The sequence below is a fragment of the Molossus molossus genome, unplaced genomic scaffold (assembly GCF_014108415.1).
Source record: "Molossus molossus isolate mMolMol1 unplaced genomic scaffold, mMolMol1.p scaffold_m16_p_18, whole genome shotgun sequence".
NCBI classification, from domain to species: domain Eukaryota; kingdom Metazoa; phylum Chordata; class Mammalia; order Chiroptera; family Molossidae; genus Molossus; species Molossus molossus.
The window spans coordinates 33519804-33535805 of NW_023425353.1; the positions used below are offsets into that span (position 1 = coordinate 33519804).

A 16002-nucleotide genomic window follows, 5' to 3' on the forward strand; every position below is an offset into this window, starting at 1 on the left:
TATTTGCTAACTATACATATCATAAAGGACTCCAATCTAAATACATAAAGCACTACTAACAGTGGAGGGGATGAGAAGAGAAAAATCAAAGAACTTATGTGCATATAGGCATAACCAATGGACACAGACAACTATGTGGTGAAGGTTGAGGAATGCGAGAACAGGGAAGGGAACGTCCATAGGCGGGAGTGGGGGAAGGAGGGACATTTGTAATACTTTCAACAATAAAGATATATTAAAAAAATTCTTTGCACAAAAATTAAAAAAAAACAACAACCACCAAAATTTTTTCTAAAAACTACAACAGTAGAAATGCAAACACTTCAATTAGAAGATGGGCAAAAGACATGAAGAGACACTTCACCAAAGAGCACATACAGATTGTGAATAAACACATTAGGTATTAGAGAAATGCAAATTAATACCACAGTGAGATAGTACTACACAGGTATCATAATGTCTAAAATTTTTTAAAATGACAAAACCACCCTGGACGGTTTGGCTTAGCAGTTAGAGCATCATCTGAAGGACTGAAGGGTCTTGGATTTGATTCCCTTCAAGAGCACATACCTGGATTGCAGGTTTGATCCCCGGTTCTGGTCGGGGTTGTTCAGGAGGCAACCAATTGATGTGTCTTTCTCACATCAATGTTTCTCTCTCTCTCTCTGTCTCTCTCTGTCTCTCTGTCTCTCTGTCTCTCTTTCTCTCCCTCCCTCCCTCCCTTCCATTCTCTCTAAAAAAATCAATGGAGCCCTGGCCAGTTTGGCTCAGTGGTTGGAGCGACAACCCACAGACCGAAGTATCATGGGTTCAGTTCCAGTCAAGGGCACGTGCCTGGGTTGTGGTTTGGTCCCCAGCCTTAGTTGTGACTTTGTGGGAGGCAACCAGTCAATGTGTCTCTCTCACATCAATGTTTCTCTCTCTCTCTCTCTATCTGAAGATAAGTGGAAAAATATCCTCAAATGAGGATTTTTATTTAAAAATCAATGGAAAATCCCCCAGATGAGGATTAACAACAACAACAACAAAAAATGACAAAACCAAATCCTGGTGAGGATGCAGAGAAAGTGAATCACTCATACATTGCTGGTTGGAATCCTAAATGGTACTGCCACTCTGGAAAATAATTAGACAGTTTCTTATAAAACTAAACTTGTAATTACTATATTACCCAGAATTATACTCTTCGGCATTTACCCAGTGCAAATTTACATCACACGAATGACCATAGGCAAACTGGAATCAGACCAGATGTCCTTCAACAGGTGAATGGTTAAACAAACTGTGGTACATCCATCCATGGAATAGTACTCAGCAATAAAAAGGAACAAAGTACTTATACACAAAACAATTGGATGAATCTTCAGGGAATTATGGTAAGTAAAAAAAGGCAATCCCAAAGGTTGCAGACTGTGTAATAATTATATAACATTTTTGAAATGACAGAATTTTGAAAATGAAGAACAGATTAGTGGTTGCCAGGGGTTAGAAAGAGGGGGGAAAGTAGGAGGGAGATAAGTATAGTTATAAAATGGTAACAGGAAATACTGTTGTGATGTTGGAACTGTTGAGTGTCTTGACTAAGTACACAGACCTACACAAACACACATATCGGCACACACATACACACACACAAATGAGTGCAAGTAAAACTGGGGCAATGTGAGTAAAATGGATGGATTCAATTAATGATGTCAATACCCTGGTTATGATATTATACTATTGTTTGGCAAAACACCATTGGGAAAAGCTGGGTTCTTTGTAATATTTCTTATAATTGTGTGTGAATCTAGAATTACCTCAATTAAAATTTTAATTAAAAAATACAACCATAATGTCATCACACCTAAAAAAAATAGCATTAATTCTTATTATATTTTAAAATATGGTATAAACTCCAACAGGATAAAGTGTACCTAGGAAAAAAATGTAAAGTTCTACATTTAGGTCCAGTCAATTAAATCAGTGAGGGGGACCTGTCTGGGAAGGGGGAACTGATGAGTAGGACACTCATCAAGGCTTTAAGCAACATACTTTGATGTTGAATTACTAGGTATATTTTTCTTTATGAGGGTGCACACTGGGAAAAATAACAAGGGATGTCCCAACTTTTAAGATGCTCCAGTATATTAATGCAATAATTTGCATGTGTGACCCACTTCTCCTACCTATGAAGTTTCCCATCTAAATTCATTATGAGAAAAATAGTCTCATCCCTGTGATAAAATGAAAACTTCTGTTTCTTTGTGAGCCCTACAGGCAACATCTTCAATATCATTATGCTATTTGTATAGAGTATTCCAATATTACTAAATAGGAAATGACTCTAGAAGATGAGAAGTATATTTCAGCTCAGACTTCAAGCTGAAAATGACTCTACCTACAGAAAGTTTTAAAATTCCCTTCAGTTGTTAGAGAAGGCTGGTTGTGGTCTTGAGAACACAAAGGGACAAACAGAAAACTTTGTTATCCACACAGCAATCTCATTAATATGAAATGTCATCGATCAGCAAGGAGCAATATCTATTGAAGTCAAATCTCCGAAGAAACCAATTAATAAAGACTACCGAATGAAAATGTCAAATGTGCCCTGGCCGGTTTGATTCAGCGGTTAGAGCATCGGCCTGCGGTCCTGAGAGACCTGGGTTCGGTTCCCGCTAAGGGCATGTACCTCGGTTGCAGTTTGTCCCCGGCCCTGGTCGGTTGTGCGGGTGGCAGCCACTCGATGTGTTCCTTTCACATCGATGTTTCTCTCTCTCTCTCTCTGTTCCTCTCTCTCCCTCCCACTCTACCTGAACAAAAAATGGGAAAATGTCCTCAAGTAAGGATAAAAAAATAAATAAATAAATAAATAAATAAATAAATAAATAAATACCGTATATGTTAAAAAAAGAAAATGTCAAATGTGAAAACAAAAAATATACTCGAGGGGAAAGAGGAGAGAAAGCTTGAAGTGCAAACAGGAAAACATATTGGCCACAGTGAGGAGTGTGCAAATTCTAGACCTATTTCCTCAGCCACACTTGATGAGGATTCTCACCAGAGCTAGAGAGTGATACTAAAACCCCCGTATAATCTTTTTGTTCCTTGTGAATGTTTATGCTTTTGTTACTATAGAGAATTGTATTATTCTCATTCTAGCAGGTATCTCAAAAAGGCCCACTGGATGGAGGCTCTTTTGTGGTATTTCCAATAGAAACTTGAACTGGGCGACTGTGACCTGACTATTAAGATTCTGGTGCTCAGAATTTTAGTTTTGCCCATGCAAAACCAGCTAAGCAAGATCTTTTGCATAAAGCTGCATTCACAACAGTGACACACACACCTCTCTCTCTCTCTCTCTCTCTCTCTCTCTCTCTCTCTCTCTCTCTCTTTCTCCCCCTCCCTCTCCCTCTCCTTCTCTTTTAGTTTTCCATTGCTATTGTAACAAATTACTACAAATTTAACATCTTAAAACAACACAGATTATTATCTTACAGTTTTTTAGGTGAGAAGTCTGACACTGGTCTCACTGGGCTAAAATCAAGGTATTTGGTAGGACTGTGTTCCTTCTGGATACTCTAGGAAAGAATCTGTCTCCTGTTTCTTTGACATTCTCAGTTTCTAGTGGACACCTGCATTCCTTGTTCCTGGCCCCTTCCTCCATCTTCAAAGCCAGCAATAGTTGGCTGATTATATTTCATTCTTGAGATTTCTCCTGCCTCTTCTTCTGTCCTTCTATCTCTCTCTGTCACTGCATCCAGGAAAGGTTCTCAGGTTTTAATGACTCGTGTGGCTAGCTTGGACCCACCCTGATAATCCAGGGTAATCTCCCAATCTCAAGGTCCCATAACGTTAATCACAGCCTTAAAATCTCTTTTACCTCCCATGGGATTAGAGTGTGCACATGTCTGGGAAACCATTATTCTCCCCACTACATGGGCCTTGCACTTCAGAGGATATTGGCTCTATGAACTGACACTATGCCTTAAAATTTCTCCCTCAAACATATTAAATTATTTCAAGAGAATTACCTTGCATATCATCATCAGAAGAAAAGGACAATGCTGACCTAGAACTTGGCTGCTAAGCAGGCTGTTGGCATCACTCACCACCTGAGTAACTCGTGCCCACATCTCGGCTTCAAAAGGTATGCAAACAAACTCATGTCACAGAAAAGTGATAGATTACTTCATGATTTTAAAGTATGGTCTTAGGATCAGCAACATCACTTTCCCCAGGAGCTTATTAGAAATACAGGCTCTGAAGCTGCACCCTACACCCTATTTGATAGGGGGAAGGGCATGTAATAAGAATAGGACCACAGTTGTTGAGTGATTATTCACCTTACTAACTATGGGTAAGTGATTTTCTTAGAAACCCTGGGAAACTGGAGGATGTGCTGCAAGAAGACACACAGGGCTGTAAAGAAGATAAGATGCCTCAGAGCCTGGATGGTCCATTATTCAGAAAAGAAAATACATTCTGAGAACAAATAAAGGACAGGAAACACTTTGATTTGGTTGCTGTGCCTGAACCCTGACGCCCCCTCCAGAAGTTTGCTTCAGGAATGCTGACCATTCTCTGGTTCCAGGAACAGGCAGAGCTGTTTTAACACCATAGAAAATTAACTACCTTGTTATTGGACTTCAAGATCCTGGAAGGAGACACAGGGACCACCACAGGCCCTGCAGCCTTTACCCTGTCCCCCTTACCCTACCCCTTGCATGCAGCCCCTTTCTTACTTATCTCTATATAACCAGCCAACTAATAGGAAGTATTAGAGCAGAATTTACAGGATGACTTGCTGCTCTCTCTATACTGCCGGCATTATTGGAACAAATGTTCATATTTGATTCAACTCTGTCTCTGCTTAATTTGGCTCAAGCAGTGACAGGCAGCCTTGAACCCATTGTGTCCAGTTTCATATTGAACTAGAATCTGCATTTTAACAAGAGTCCCCAGGTAATTTCATATGCATATTAAACCTTGAAAAGCACTGGTCTAGGGACTACATGGTGGTTTTCATCATTCTTGGCTGCCCACTAGAACTACTGGGGAGGTTGTTTGTTGTTCAATTTTATTTTAAAATAATTTCAGACTGCTTGGTCGGTGAGAATCAGAGGTTGAGCATCGACGCATGCACCCAGAGGTCACTGGTTCGATTCCCAGTCAGGACATATGCCCAGGTTGTGGGCCCAAACCCCAGTGGGGGGCATGCAGGAGGCAGACAATCGATGTTCTCTCTCATCAATGTTTCTCTCTCTCCCTCTCCCTTCTTCTCTCTCTAAAAATCAATACAGAAAAAAATTTTTTAAATAAAATAAAATAATTTCAGACTTACAGAAGAGTAGCAAAAATAGTACAAAAAACTTTCATATTTAATCAAGAGCCTTCGTGATTATGATTTGATTTATGACTATAGCTTTAGAAATCTCTTTTTTTCTTTTCTTCTTTCTACATGCCTTTCCCCATGATAATCATTAACCCTGAAGCAGCAGAAGACAGTAGTCTGGACCTGACCAATGGTCACAAGGTTTGAATCTCGGACAGGCTAAAGATAACATCTTGACCTAAGTTATGTTACAACTTCTGAGCCATAAGGTAGAATGAACCCCTTGGCTACTTTTCCATGAAACCTGACAGAGGGACCCTGAAGCAGAGCTCAGAGATGTCTTCAAGACTAAAGAAATAATGTATTACCCTTACGTCATCTTCAACCAATCACCTCTTAACAGGACTGAAACCTCTAACTCACAGTGTCTTGTGATTTTGCCCTATGCAATCCATAATTTACATACCAATCGGGAGTTGGATCTTTAAGAGCAGGAACTCAAATAAAAAATTTTAAAAAGCCCGGCCAGTGTGGCTCAGTGGTTGTGCATCAATCCATGTACCAAGAGGTCGCTGGTTTGATTCCAGGTCAGGGCACATGCCCAGGTTGTGGGCCCAATCCCCAGTGGGGGACATGCAGGAGGCAACCAGTTGATTTTTTCTCTCATTAATGTTTCTGTTTCTCTCTCCCTCTCCCTTCCTCTCTCTCTCTCAAATTAATAAAGAAAAAATATTAAATAAATAAATAAAAGCAGGAGCTCACCTATAGTACCGATTGGCCAATCCTATAAAAATAAATTACTTCTTTCTCCACTGCAAATCCCTGGACTTGTATATAGAGGATTAATAATACATAATACCCTTCACTCAGCCTTCCATATGTATGTAACCATAATACAACTATGAAAATTAAACTTCAGTATTTATTTGAATTTCATCAGTTTTTCCCCTAATGCCCCCCACCCACCCAGGAATTAATCTAGGATCCCACAGTTTGTTGTCATGTCTAGTTAATCGCTTCTAATCTGTTCTCAGTCTTTCTTAGTGTTTTATGACCTTGACATTTTTTAAGAGTACTGGCCAATTGTTCTGTAGAATATTCCTTAGTTTGGGTTTGTCTGATGTTTTTACATGATTTGATTGAGGTTATACATTTTTGGCATATACTCACAGGGAGAACATGATGTCAATATGTCTTTATACTGACAGTGTTAACCTTGAAACCAACATTGGTACATTACTCAAAACTTTATATAAATTTTGCCAATTTTTCTACTAATATACTTTTTCTGTTCCAGGATCCAGTTCAGGATACTGGTTGCATTTAGGCCTCTATGCTTTTTTGAGCACTCCCAACACGCAGGCAGTACCCTAGATTAATTAAGTCAGACTCTCCGGCTGTGAAATTCTGGCATTTGTAGTTTTAAAATCTCTCCAGATGATTCCAATATACATTTGAGACTAAGAAACCACTAATCCAGACCTAGCTTCTGGTGGCCAAAGAATATTTAAAACTGAATAGTAAACCCCAAAATGCCAAAGACTTAATTAAGTGTGTTTTCCAGCAGGCTCTTATGTTCCCTGAAGACAAGGGACTGTTTTGTTCACCTCTAACCAGCACCTAGCCCAGAACCCAGCACATAGGAGGAGCTCAGAAATGCAGAATAATTGAAAACTAAACAAGTGAACCAAGTCTTGGTTCCTTTTGTGAAATTAGCCTTGGCCTGACTTTTTTTTTTCTAAACCTTATCCATCTTAAATCAGACATCTCTGCTGTTCCTGAGGTTTATGCTGAACATCTATTTCCTAAAACCCTAAGTCAGTGATAAAGGTTGTCTACCACAAAGCCCCTGGAGAAACTTCACAGGCAGAAATCTCCTCCCTGTCTCGTTTGGGACCTCTTCTGCCACCTTTATTTCCAACAGCCATTATGGAAAATGCATCAGAAAAGTTAACACCATCTTCTTTATTCCCTTTACTTTGTCCCTCTTCCCTCTCTCTCTGACCTACTTCAATGTCTCAGCTTCTTCTGAACAGAATTAGAAAGGGCACTGGCTCTGCAGCCAACCAAGTGTGATTCAAATCCCAGTTCTCCCACTTACTAGGTATATATAATTGAGCAAATAATTAAACCTCTCTGAGACTCTGTTTCATAGTGTGAAAAATGGGGGTAACAGCACTTACCTTGCAGGATTGGTGTGAGATGGCAAGAGAACATTTTGCTAATCTAAGAGCACAGAAATGATGGTTGTGATTGTCATTGTTCTTATTATTATTGGTAGTGGGGATCAGTTTTCTGAATCACACACTATTATTTGGAAGGATCAGGGCAAAGCAAATTAATTCTACAAAAGAAAGCAAGAACTCTACTCATCTGTCCAAGGATCTAAAGTAACTAATAGAAGTTCATTTAGAATTTGCAGAATTCATCACAGTCCAGAGGAAATAGTCAAAACTGCATAAAGGCAACCTCAGCTAAGCAATTATCTGCTGACACCACCATTTGTTAACATAGCCAACATATAATAACGAACATGGTGTGCAGTGGGAGGTGTGGGGGGAGGGCACACATTGGCATCTTCAAAGTGCTTTTGCTTGCATTATCTCATTTAACCCTTCCCAACCTCAAGGTGGCTATTTTGACCGTTTCACAGATACAGAAACTGAAGTTATGTGATACAGTCACTGAGCTAGCAAGGCAAAACCCACATACAGGTCTTTCTGGCTTTGACATCCTTGTGGTTTCTACCATTGTTTTTTGTTCTGTATAAGTTTCTGGTGTCAGAAGAACACACTCACCTCCAGGTCTGTTTGAAACAGAAGTTATCAGTAAAAGGTTTAAAAGATTGGGTGGCCTCATTGAAGTAAATGTCAAATTAAAAATGCTGGCCTTTCCCCTTCACATTTGGCCTCCTCATCTTCTCCTTTTGGTTTATGGGGAAATGTTTCCCTGGCAACTGGTTTGTCCCACCAGCTAATCAATCAATCTACTAACTAACCAATCTGCCGATGCACTTAGCCTATACTACAGACTGTGGGGACACCAGGAAAGATGCTCGAGCCCTGCCCTCAGATCAGTGCAGGAAACAGAACCCACCAAAGTAGAGTAAATGAGGTCAGGGTCAAAGGAGAGAGAAGACTAGGAAGGGTCTGTAGGAAGAGGGAGCCATCTGGAGTGATGATGGGAGGATGGGTTTGGGATGGGGAAAGGAAATAGAGATGGTGCTTCTGGTGGAAAATTATACCAATAAAGGCCAGGAGGAGGAAATGAGGTGTAATATGCCAACTGTGAAGACAGCAGCCACCTGTGGTCCATATTTGTTTTCAGGGAGTAGTGAGAAAGAGGACTATGCTGGATCATGAAACAAACAGCAGATTGAATGCCATGTGCTGAGCAATCAGGAGCTTTGAAGGTTTCTGAACTAGGAAGGGACACCACAAAATTGATGTCTAAGCCAGTTCTAAACATTTGGAAACCGCCTTAGCACTGATTGGTTGCCTGGTTTAAACTAACTAGAATAATTACTTCTCAGTGTTAAAAATAAAAATAAAAAAGACAGAAAGTACTCAAGGCTCCTACCAGTACTACAAAATGCACAGTACCTTGGAGAATTAAAATTAGAAATTTCTCTTAAATGTGACTTGGCATGATGAAACATCAAAGAATACAGAGCTGTGATTTTGGAACAATAAAGCATGTAGGTACAAGTATCCAGGAGTAGATCCAAGAAAATTATGTAATCTTACTGGCAGGGAAAGTGCCCTAAGCCAACTATTTTTTTTTTTTTTTTTTTAATGCTATGGATATCTACCTAGTAACCAGGAGAAATAACCAATTTTTATAAGTCTTGTAACCAATATTAAGGTTGAGAATTATGTCTTTTTATTCATGTGTATTTTGTTATAATCTTCACTTTACTATATTTCTGGTCCCTACAGTTAACATTTCCAAGACACACACACAGACTGAGATAACTATATTGCACCTTTTAAAACCAGATAATGAGATCAACAACAAAACGCATGGAGCTCTGTTAATCTTTAGACTATTTGTTTTGATGCTTTATCTTTCTAGATTGTTCTGTGGACATTAGGAGAGATTTCCAAACAGAATACAGGCTTTTTCTTTTCTTTAGGCTGTGGGGATAGGGTTTAGGAAGTGAGCAACCTTTTCAAAAACAGACTTAAGCCCGGCCAGTGTGGCTCAGTAGATTGAGCATCATCCCATGGACTGAGAGGTCCTGGTTCAATTCCCAGTCACATGCCCAGGTTTCAGGCTCGATCCCCAGTAGGGGGTGTGCAGGAGGTAGCTGATAGATGTTTCTCTCTTACATCGATGTTTCTATCTCTCCCTTCCTCTCTCTCTGAAAAATCAATTAAAAAATTTTTTAAATAAATAAAAACAGACTTAAGATGTTCTATGCATATAATGCAACCCCAACCTCTGGGAAAGTATTTTTCACCTTCTTAACCGATATTCAATTCCCAATCTACTGGCTGTATTCTCATTCATACTTACCTATGAGCAAACATGGAATCAAGGTGTAGAAAAACCACATGATAAGGCTTGTCAAGATTTCTTCTAGAATTATCTTGAGGGTTTGTGTTTGGCAGACTCAGCTTGACCTGGAACATTGTTTCCGTTCACAATGAAACATCCTGTCCATCCCAGCCATCCTTGCTTTAGAACGTAGATGTTGGAGCTGATGTCTGAGATGTTGTGCAGCCTGAATTGTAAAGAGGAGCTGGCCCAGAGAGCTCAGAAGGGGCGGGCTGTGTAGCACCCTCCTTTCTGCCCAAACCCAGATATTGCATCAGGGGGTGTGGCCTAGGAGAGTTCCAGAGAGAAAATAACCCTGGGGAGTTTGAGAATCTGCCTGGGGAGATACCTGGACAACAGGGTTTGTCCTGGAGGACCCTGGATATCCCTAGAAACCCCATTGTTGTGAGCAGGCAGGATTACTTACCCTCTCATCAATTATCTTGTGAGTTCATTCAAACTGGGTATTGTTTAGCTCTTTTTGCTACTATATATCCACTTCAGAAAAAAGAAGAAAAAAATTTTTAAATATGTTACTACCTTTTAAAAAGACAGGAGGTGAAGAAGAATATATAGCTTCATATTCACCTGCATTTGCAAAAAGGAAACCTGGAAAGAGATACAGAAACTAACAAGACTGGTTACCTTGGGGCAGAGGAAGTGGGAACTGGGAAGATGGAGAAAAGTGGAAATGAGACTTCTTGCAGTATCTTTTTTTGTTTGTTTTGGGTTTAAAATTCTTTTATTGTGGTAAAATACACATAACATAAAATTTACCATCTTGACCATTTTTAAACATACAGCTCAGTGGTATCAAATACATTTACATTGTTGTGCCACCATCAGCACCGCTCAGCCCCATAGCTCTCTTTAGTTTGTAAAACTGAGACTCTATGTCCATTAAACAGTAACTCCCCATTCTCCCCTGCCCCTGGCAACTACCATTCTACCCTTTGTTAGTGTTAACTTGACTATTCTAAGTACCTCATATAAGTGGAATTATACAGCATTTGTCTTTCTGTAATTGACTTATTTCACTTAGTATAATGTCCTAAAGGTATAACCATGTTGTGGCACATTGCAGAATCCCCCCCCACACACACACACACACATTGATTCTTAGAGAGAGTGGGAGGGAGGGAGGGAAGAGGAGAAGGGGGAGAGACATCCATGTGAGAAAGACACATCGATTGGTTGCCTCCTGAACATGCCCCAACCAGGGCCGGGGATCGAACCTGCAACCCAGATACATGCCCTTGACTGGGAATTGAACCTTACATCCTTCGGTGCATGAACTAATGCTCTAACCACTGAGTCATACCAGTCAGGGCAAATTTCCTTCCTTTTTAAGACTAAATTATTTTCCACTGATGTATATACCACATTTTTCTCATCCATATATCCATCAATGAGCAGTTGGGTTGCTTCCACATTTTAGCTATTGTGACTAAGGCTGCTATGAACATGAATGTACAAATATCTTTTTGAGACCCTGCTGCCAATTGTTTTGGGTGCTATAAATATTTTTATACTCTTTGATTGCTGAACTAGGTGAATGTATTATTGAAAAATTAAAAACAATTTTAAATATTAGAAGAAAACCTAATGAAGGAGTTTGGCCCCCCAAAATGCCAGTTTTTAAAGGATTCTAAACACTTATATGTGCAAATGCATTAGTGAAAAGAATATGAATTTTAGAGTACAACAGATTTTGGTTCCAGTTTAAGAGCTTACTTGCAATGTACCTTGGGAAAATGAATAATTTATTCATTTAACATAATTCACTAAGGGCCTACTATGTGCTAGATCCGAGAATTCAGTAGTTCCTGCCCTCAACCAAGAACATCCCAACCAGTGAAGAAGATGAACATGGGAATAACTATAAATTGATATTGAAAAAAGTGACAGAAATATTCACAAGGGAATAAGGGAGTATTAAGGAGAAACACCTAACCCAGCATGAGAGATCAGAGAAGGCTTCCTGGAGGAGATGACTTTGGGGCTATTAAATGCTAAAAAAAAGAAAAAAATTAGCCAGACCTGGTATATTTAGAAACAAGAAGTTTGCAACAACTGGAGAAGGTTGGAGTGGCAAGAAATGGGGTCCAAAGGCAAATAGAAACAGGATTCCAGAGAGTTTTGAATGCCTGTTGAGGAGCTTAGAGTTTATCCTTAGAGGGAAAATGAACTTTGAAGAACAATGAATGTCAAAGAAGGGATTAAAAGCTCAGATTTGATCATGTCATTTCCTGCATTTGAGCTTTAAAAAGTTTATGACTAACATTAAAAAAAAAAAAAACAAAAAAAAAACAGCAGAAGGGACCAGAGGAGGATAAGAGCAAGGAGGGAGCTATGTTGGTCTACTAGGTGAGAGATGTTGGCTTCCACAAGGTTTTCCCATGTCTACAGAGAGAAGGAAGTAAATCCAAAATGGAGGTAGAATTGACAGCTCCTAAATATTGAGTGGATTGGGAGGGTGGAGGAGGAGGAGGCAAACATGACTTTCAGGTTCTAGGTTTGAGTAACTGGGTGGATGGCAGCACCTCAAATGAAATAATGAAAAGGAGGATGGGGTGGGGCCAGGACAGGCAGGAATGGAGGTGGTACAGAAAAAGATTGCATGTGATCAGCTTGATACACTTGAATTTGAGATACAGACAGGGGGGCTCCAGTATGTAAAGAACTTTGTCAAGTTTATAGGTGTCTAGCACCATCTCCTCTACCTTTAGCATTTCAGTGATAGCTGAGATCAGGAAGTGGGTGAAACATTCAAGGAGAGTATGTAGATTAAGGAGGCATGTGACTATGTATCTGGAGAAGACCCACATTTAAGAATCAGCAAAAGAAAAAAGAAATAGAAAGATATGGGGGATAAAACTAGGTCAGAGAGGCAGTCATGGAACAAACTATGGTCCAGGAAATAATGAAAGATGAAGTGGTCATCAAGCAGGAGTGCAGAAGAATGAGTCATTGAGTTAATCATTGAAAAATGTCCCTTGGATGATCATTTGTAATCTCTGTAAGAGGAGTTTCAATGGAGAACTTGAATCAGAAGCTAGATAGTTGTAGGATGAGGAGTGGATGGGTAAAGTAGTACACTTTTAACGTGAAGGGGAAGAAAGCAACTCCAAGAACCTCGTTTTTTCATTTATAAAATAGATATGATGATGTCTTGCATAATAGCTAAGGTAATTAAAGAATGCAGACAAAGCACATTAACACAATGCCAGGACCACAGCTTCACAAATGCTGTTTCAACCATTTGTTATGTTAATAACATTAGCAATAAGTACATTAGAGATCATTTGCCCTGGCTGGCTGGCCCTTTGCAGACAACTCATCTTTCAGTTTGGCTCCTGGATAAACAAAGAAAGGCTTCCAGTTGGAGATACCTATTGGAGGGTAGTAGTTAAAATTGTGGGCTCTGGAGCCACTGTCTGGGTTGGCATCCAGGCTCTGCCACACTTACTGTTTGTATGTGTGTGTTTTTTTAGGCAAGTTATTTAAACAGTCTGTTTTTGTGTCCTTCTCCATAAATTGGAGACCATTATAATAGTGCTTATCCTCAGGGCTGTTGTGAGAACTAAATGAATGATACACTTAAAACAGGATCTGGTGATTGGGAGGAGGGTGTCTAGGGGGGAAAAAGGAAAAACATCTGCAACAAAAATAAATTAATAAAAATTGCAAAAACAAAAACAAAACAGGATCTGGCAAAGTAAGTATACAGTAAATGTTAGCTGTATATCTTTTTATTACACCACGGTCAAGAATACTTGTTGCATGTTCTTCTTGATTCCAGCACTGTGAGTCAGTGACCACATTTGTGCCATGACCTCTGGTCACCAGCTGCTTGTATAGTTTCTCACTACTCCCCTGGTGTCTGATCCTGGCTCCACTTGCCTTTGGGTCTGGACACACCCCAACTTGGAGTGCTGCATACATGCTGGCCTCAACATCTGTCCCCATCTTACTTTTGTTCTCCCAGTCCTGGCTTCATGATTCCTCTCTCCTAAATGCACTTCTGCCCACAGTTTCCACATATTAAAAGTTAACAATAAAAGCCAATGTGTACTGGCTATCTACTATGTGCCAGGAGTTGTCCTAAAGGGTTTCCATGATTACATACCTTTCCATATTTTATACAACAGTCTTGCAAGGTAAGATTTGATTTCCAACTTTTCAGATGAGGACTCAGGGCTCAGAGAAATTGACTTACTGTGTATTAGAGCAAATCAGGGATGGAGACAAGAATTCCAGCCTATGTCTGCCTAATTCCAAGTTATTTTCATTCTCCTTACTGCCTCCCAGTTAGCACCAAAGGAGGGCTCACAGTGTGTCTGAGAGCACAGACAAGTGAGTGATCCAAGAAATTAGCAAGGCTTTGGAGAATAGACAGACCTCAACATGGAGTTCCAAGGATGTACCTGTTTAGATTTGGGTAGGAGAGATGTGTACACAGTTCAGCATTCGAACTGGGAGTATGATATAAGCAAAGGCCAAGGTTGGAAAGGTTGAATGAAATACTGAAGAAGAAAAAGGAAAAGGACAAGATGGCAGCGGGCAGGACCGGAGGGAGGGTGAGTGTGTGAGAGAGTGAGTGGACGTGAGGGTGGACAACCAAACCCGAGCAGTGCAGAGACATGGAGCAGAAGGTACCTGTGCTATGGACGGGAGCAGCTGGCTATCGCAGTAAGCTGCCCTTCAGGGCATTCCTCCCTGCGCCCCAGGGAGGTCCCACCATTTTGGAAGATCCAGTGTCTTCCCTGGGAGGAGGCAGTGGGAGCGGCTAGTGCCCAGCAACCTGAGCCCACCAGCACACCTAGCACCATCGAACCAGTGGACACTCTGTGTCAACACAGACCAGTACACAGTAGAGAGCTCCCAAGGTGCTGGTCGCGGAAGCCGCAGACAGCCTGGAGCCCAGCACCACCCCCATAGTAGCAGCCGGATCAGAGTCCAGATATACCCCCAACAACAGAGGCTGGGGAGCAGACATCCAACCCCAGACAATAGAAGCACAGACCAGCAGCTGACACCCATCCCCAAAAACTACAGCAAAAGCTGAGCAAGAGTTGAGCTCCATGGGGCAGCAGCACTCCTCAGCCCCCAGCAGCGTGACCTGGGGCTCCACAGAGGCCTATGCAATCCAGTACCCACAAGAGCAGTGGGAAGCCGGAGCCCTAGAGAGACTGGTGCGATACAGCTGCCCGCCCGCGGGAACTGCAGGGTGCAGGGGCACCAGAGAGGCCTTCGCAACCCACCAGGGACTGTGCCATCCAATTACCACAAGACCTGCAAGGTGCTGCAGCACCAGAAAGGACTGTGCTACCCAGCAGGAACTGTGCGATCTAGTTACCCACGGGGCCTGTGGGGTGCTGAAGCATCAGAGAGTCCTGCGTGACCCAGCAGGGACTGTGCGACCCAGTTACCTGCAGGACCTGCAGGGTGCGGGGCCACCAGAAAGGACTGTGTGACCCAGCTGTGCACAAGATAGGCTTAGAGGATGTGAAAATGGAGGCGGAGTGAATAGAAGCTACGCAGATGATCTCCCAGGACCAAACAGAAATTACAAATAAAATAAAGAAAAATCCTCGGAAAAAAAGTAAGAGAAAAGCAGCAGGACAGGACCATATAACCAGGGACACTGGTAGGGTCTGCAGAGGCGTGAGAGGGTGGCAGGCTGGGAGCCCACGGACAGCAGCAGTCTTAGCCATGAGCAGAGCCCTTGGGGAATAAAGACCAAGCCCTGAGAGCCAAGACAGAGCTCTAAAATACCCACAGTGACTCACCTGGGGACTACAGCAGAGGGAGGGCAGACTGGGCTAGAACTCTGTGGGGACACCTGGGATTTGGAGGGCACTCAGAGTTTTTTCTGAGTTGCGGCCACAAAGGACGGTGGCCAGTGTGCTCCTTTCCAGAGCTGTGAGGAAAAAGAGCAGCACAGGTGCCCCCCCCCCCCCCGGAGATTCCGCATTTCCCAGGTGAGGCAAAGAAATGCAAATTGAGACTCATTAACAACCAGCATCTATACCACCCTCTGAAAATCCTCTTAGGCAGAACACCAGGGCTACATTCCAAGGCACTGAGTAACTGAGACTACTAGCCACCAGGAAAAAGCTAGAGGATAACAACATTTTGGGGCTTGC

The 16002-nt window shown here is 41.5% G+C and overlaps 1 protein-coding gene across 1 annotated transcript in view; it reads right to left on the reverse strand.

Moving 5' to 3' along the window:
- The window catches only part of IL20RB (interleukin 20 receptor subunit beta), a 31450-nt gene extending 21426 nt beyond the window's left edge, over positions 1-10024 (reverse strand). Inside the window, 1 exon segment of the mRNA XM_036267184.1 lies at positions 9833-10024. Coding sequence (XP_036123077.1) covers positions 9833-9872 — 40 coding nt within the window. The 5' untranslated portion in view covers positions 9873-10024.
- Positions 10025-16002: the final 5978 nt, after the last annotated feature.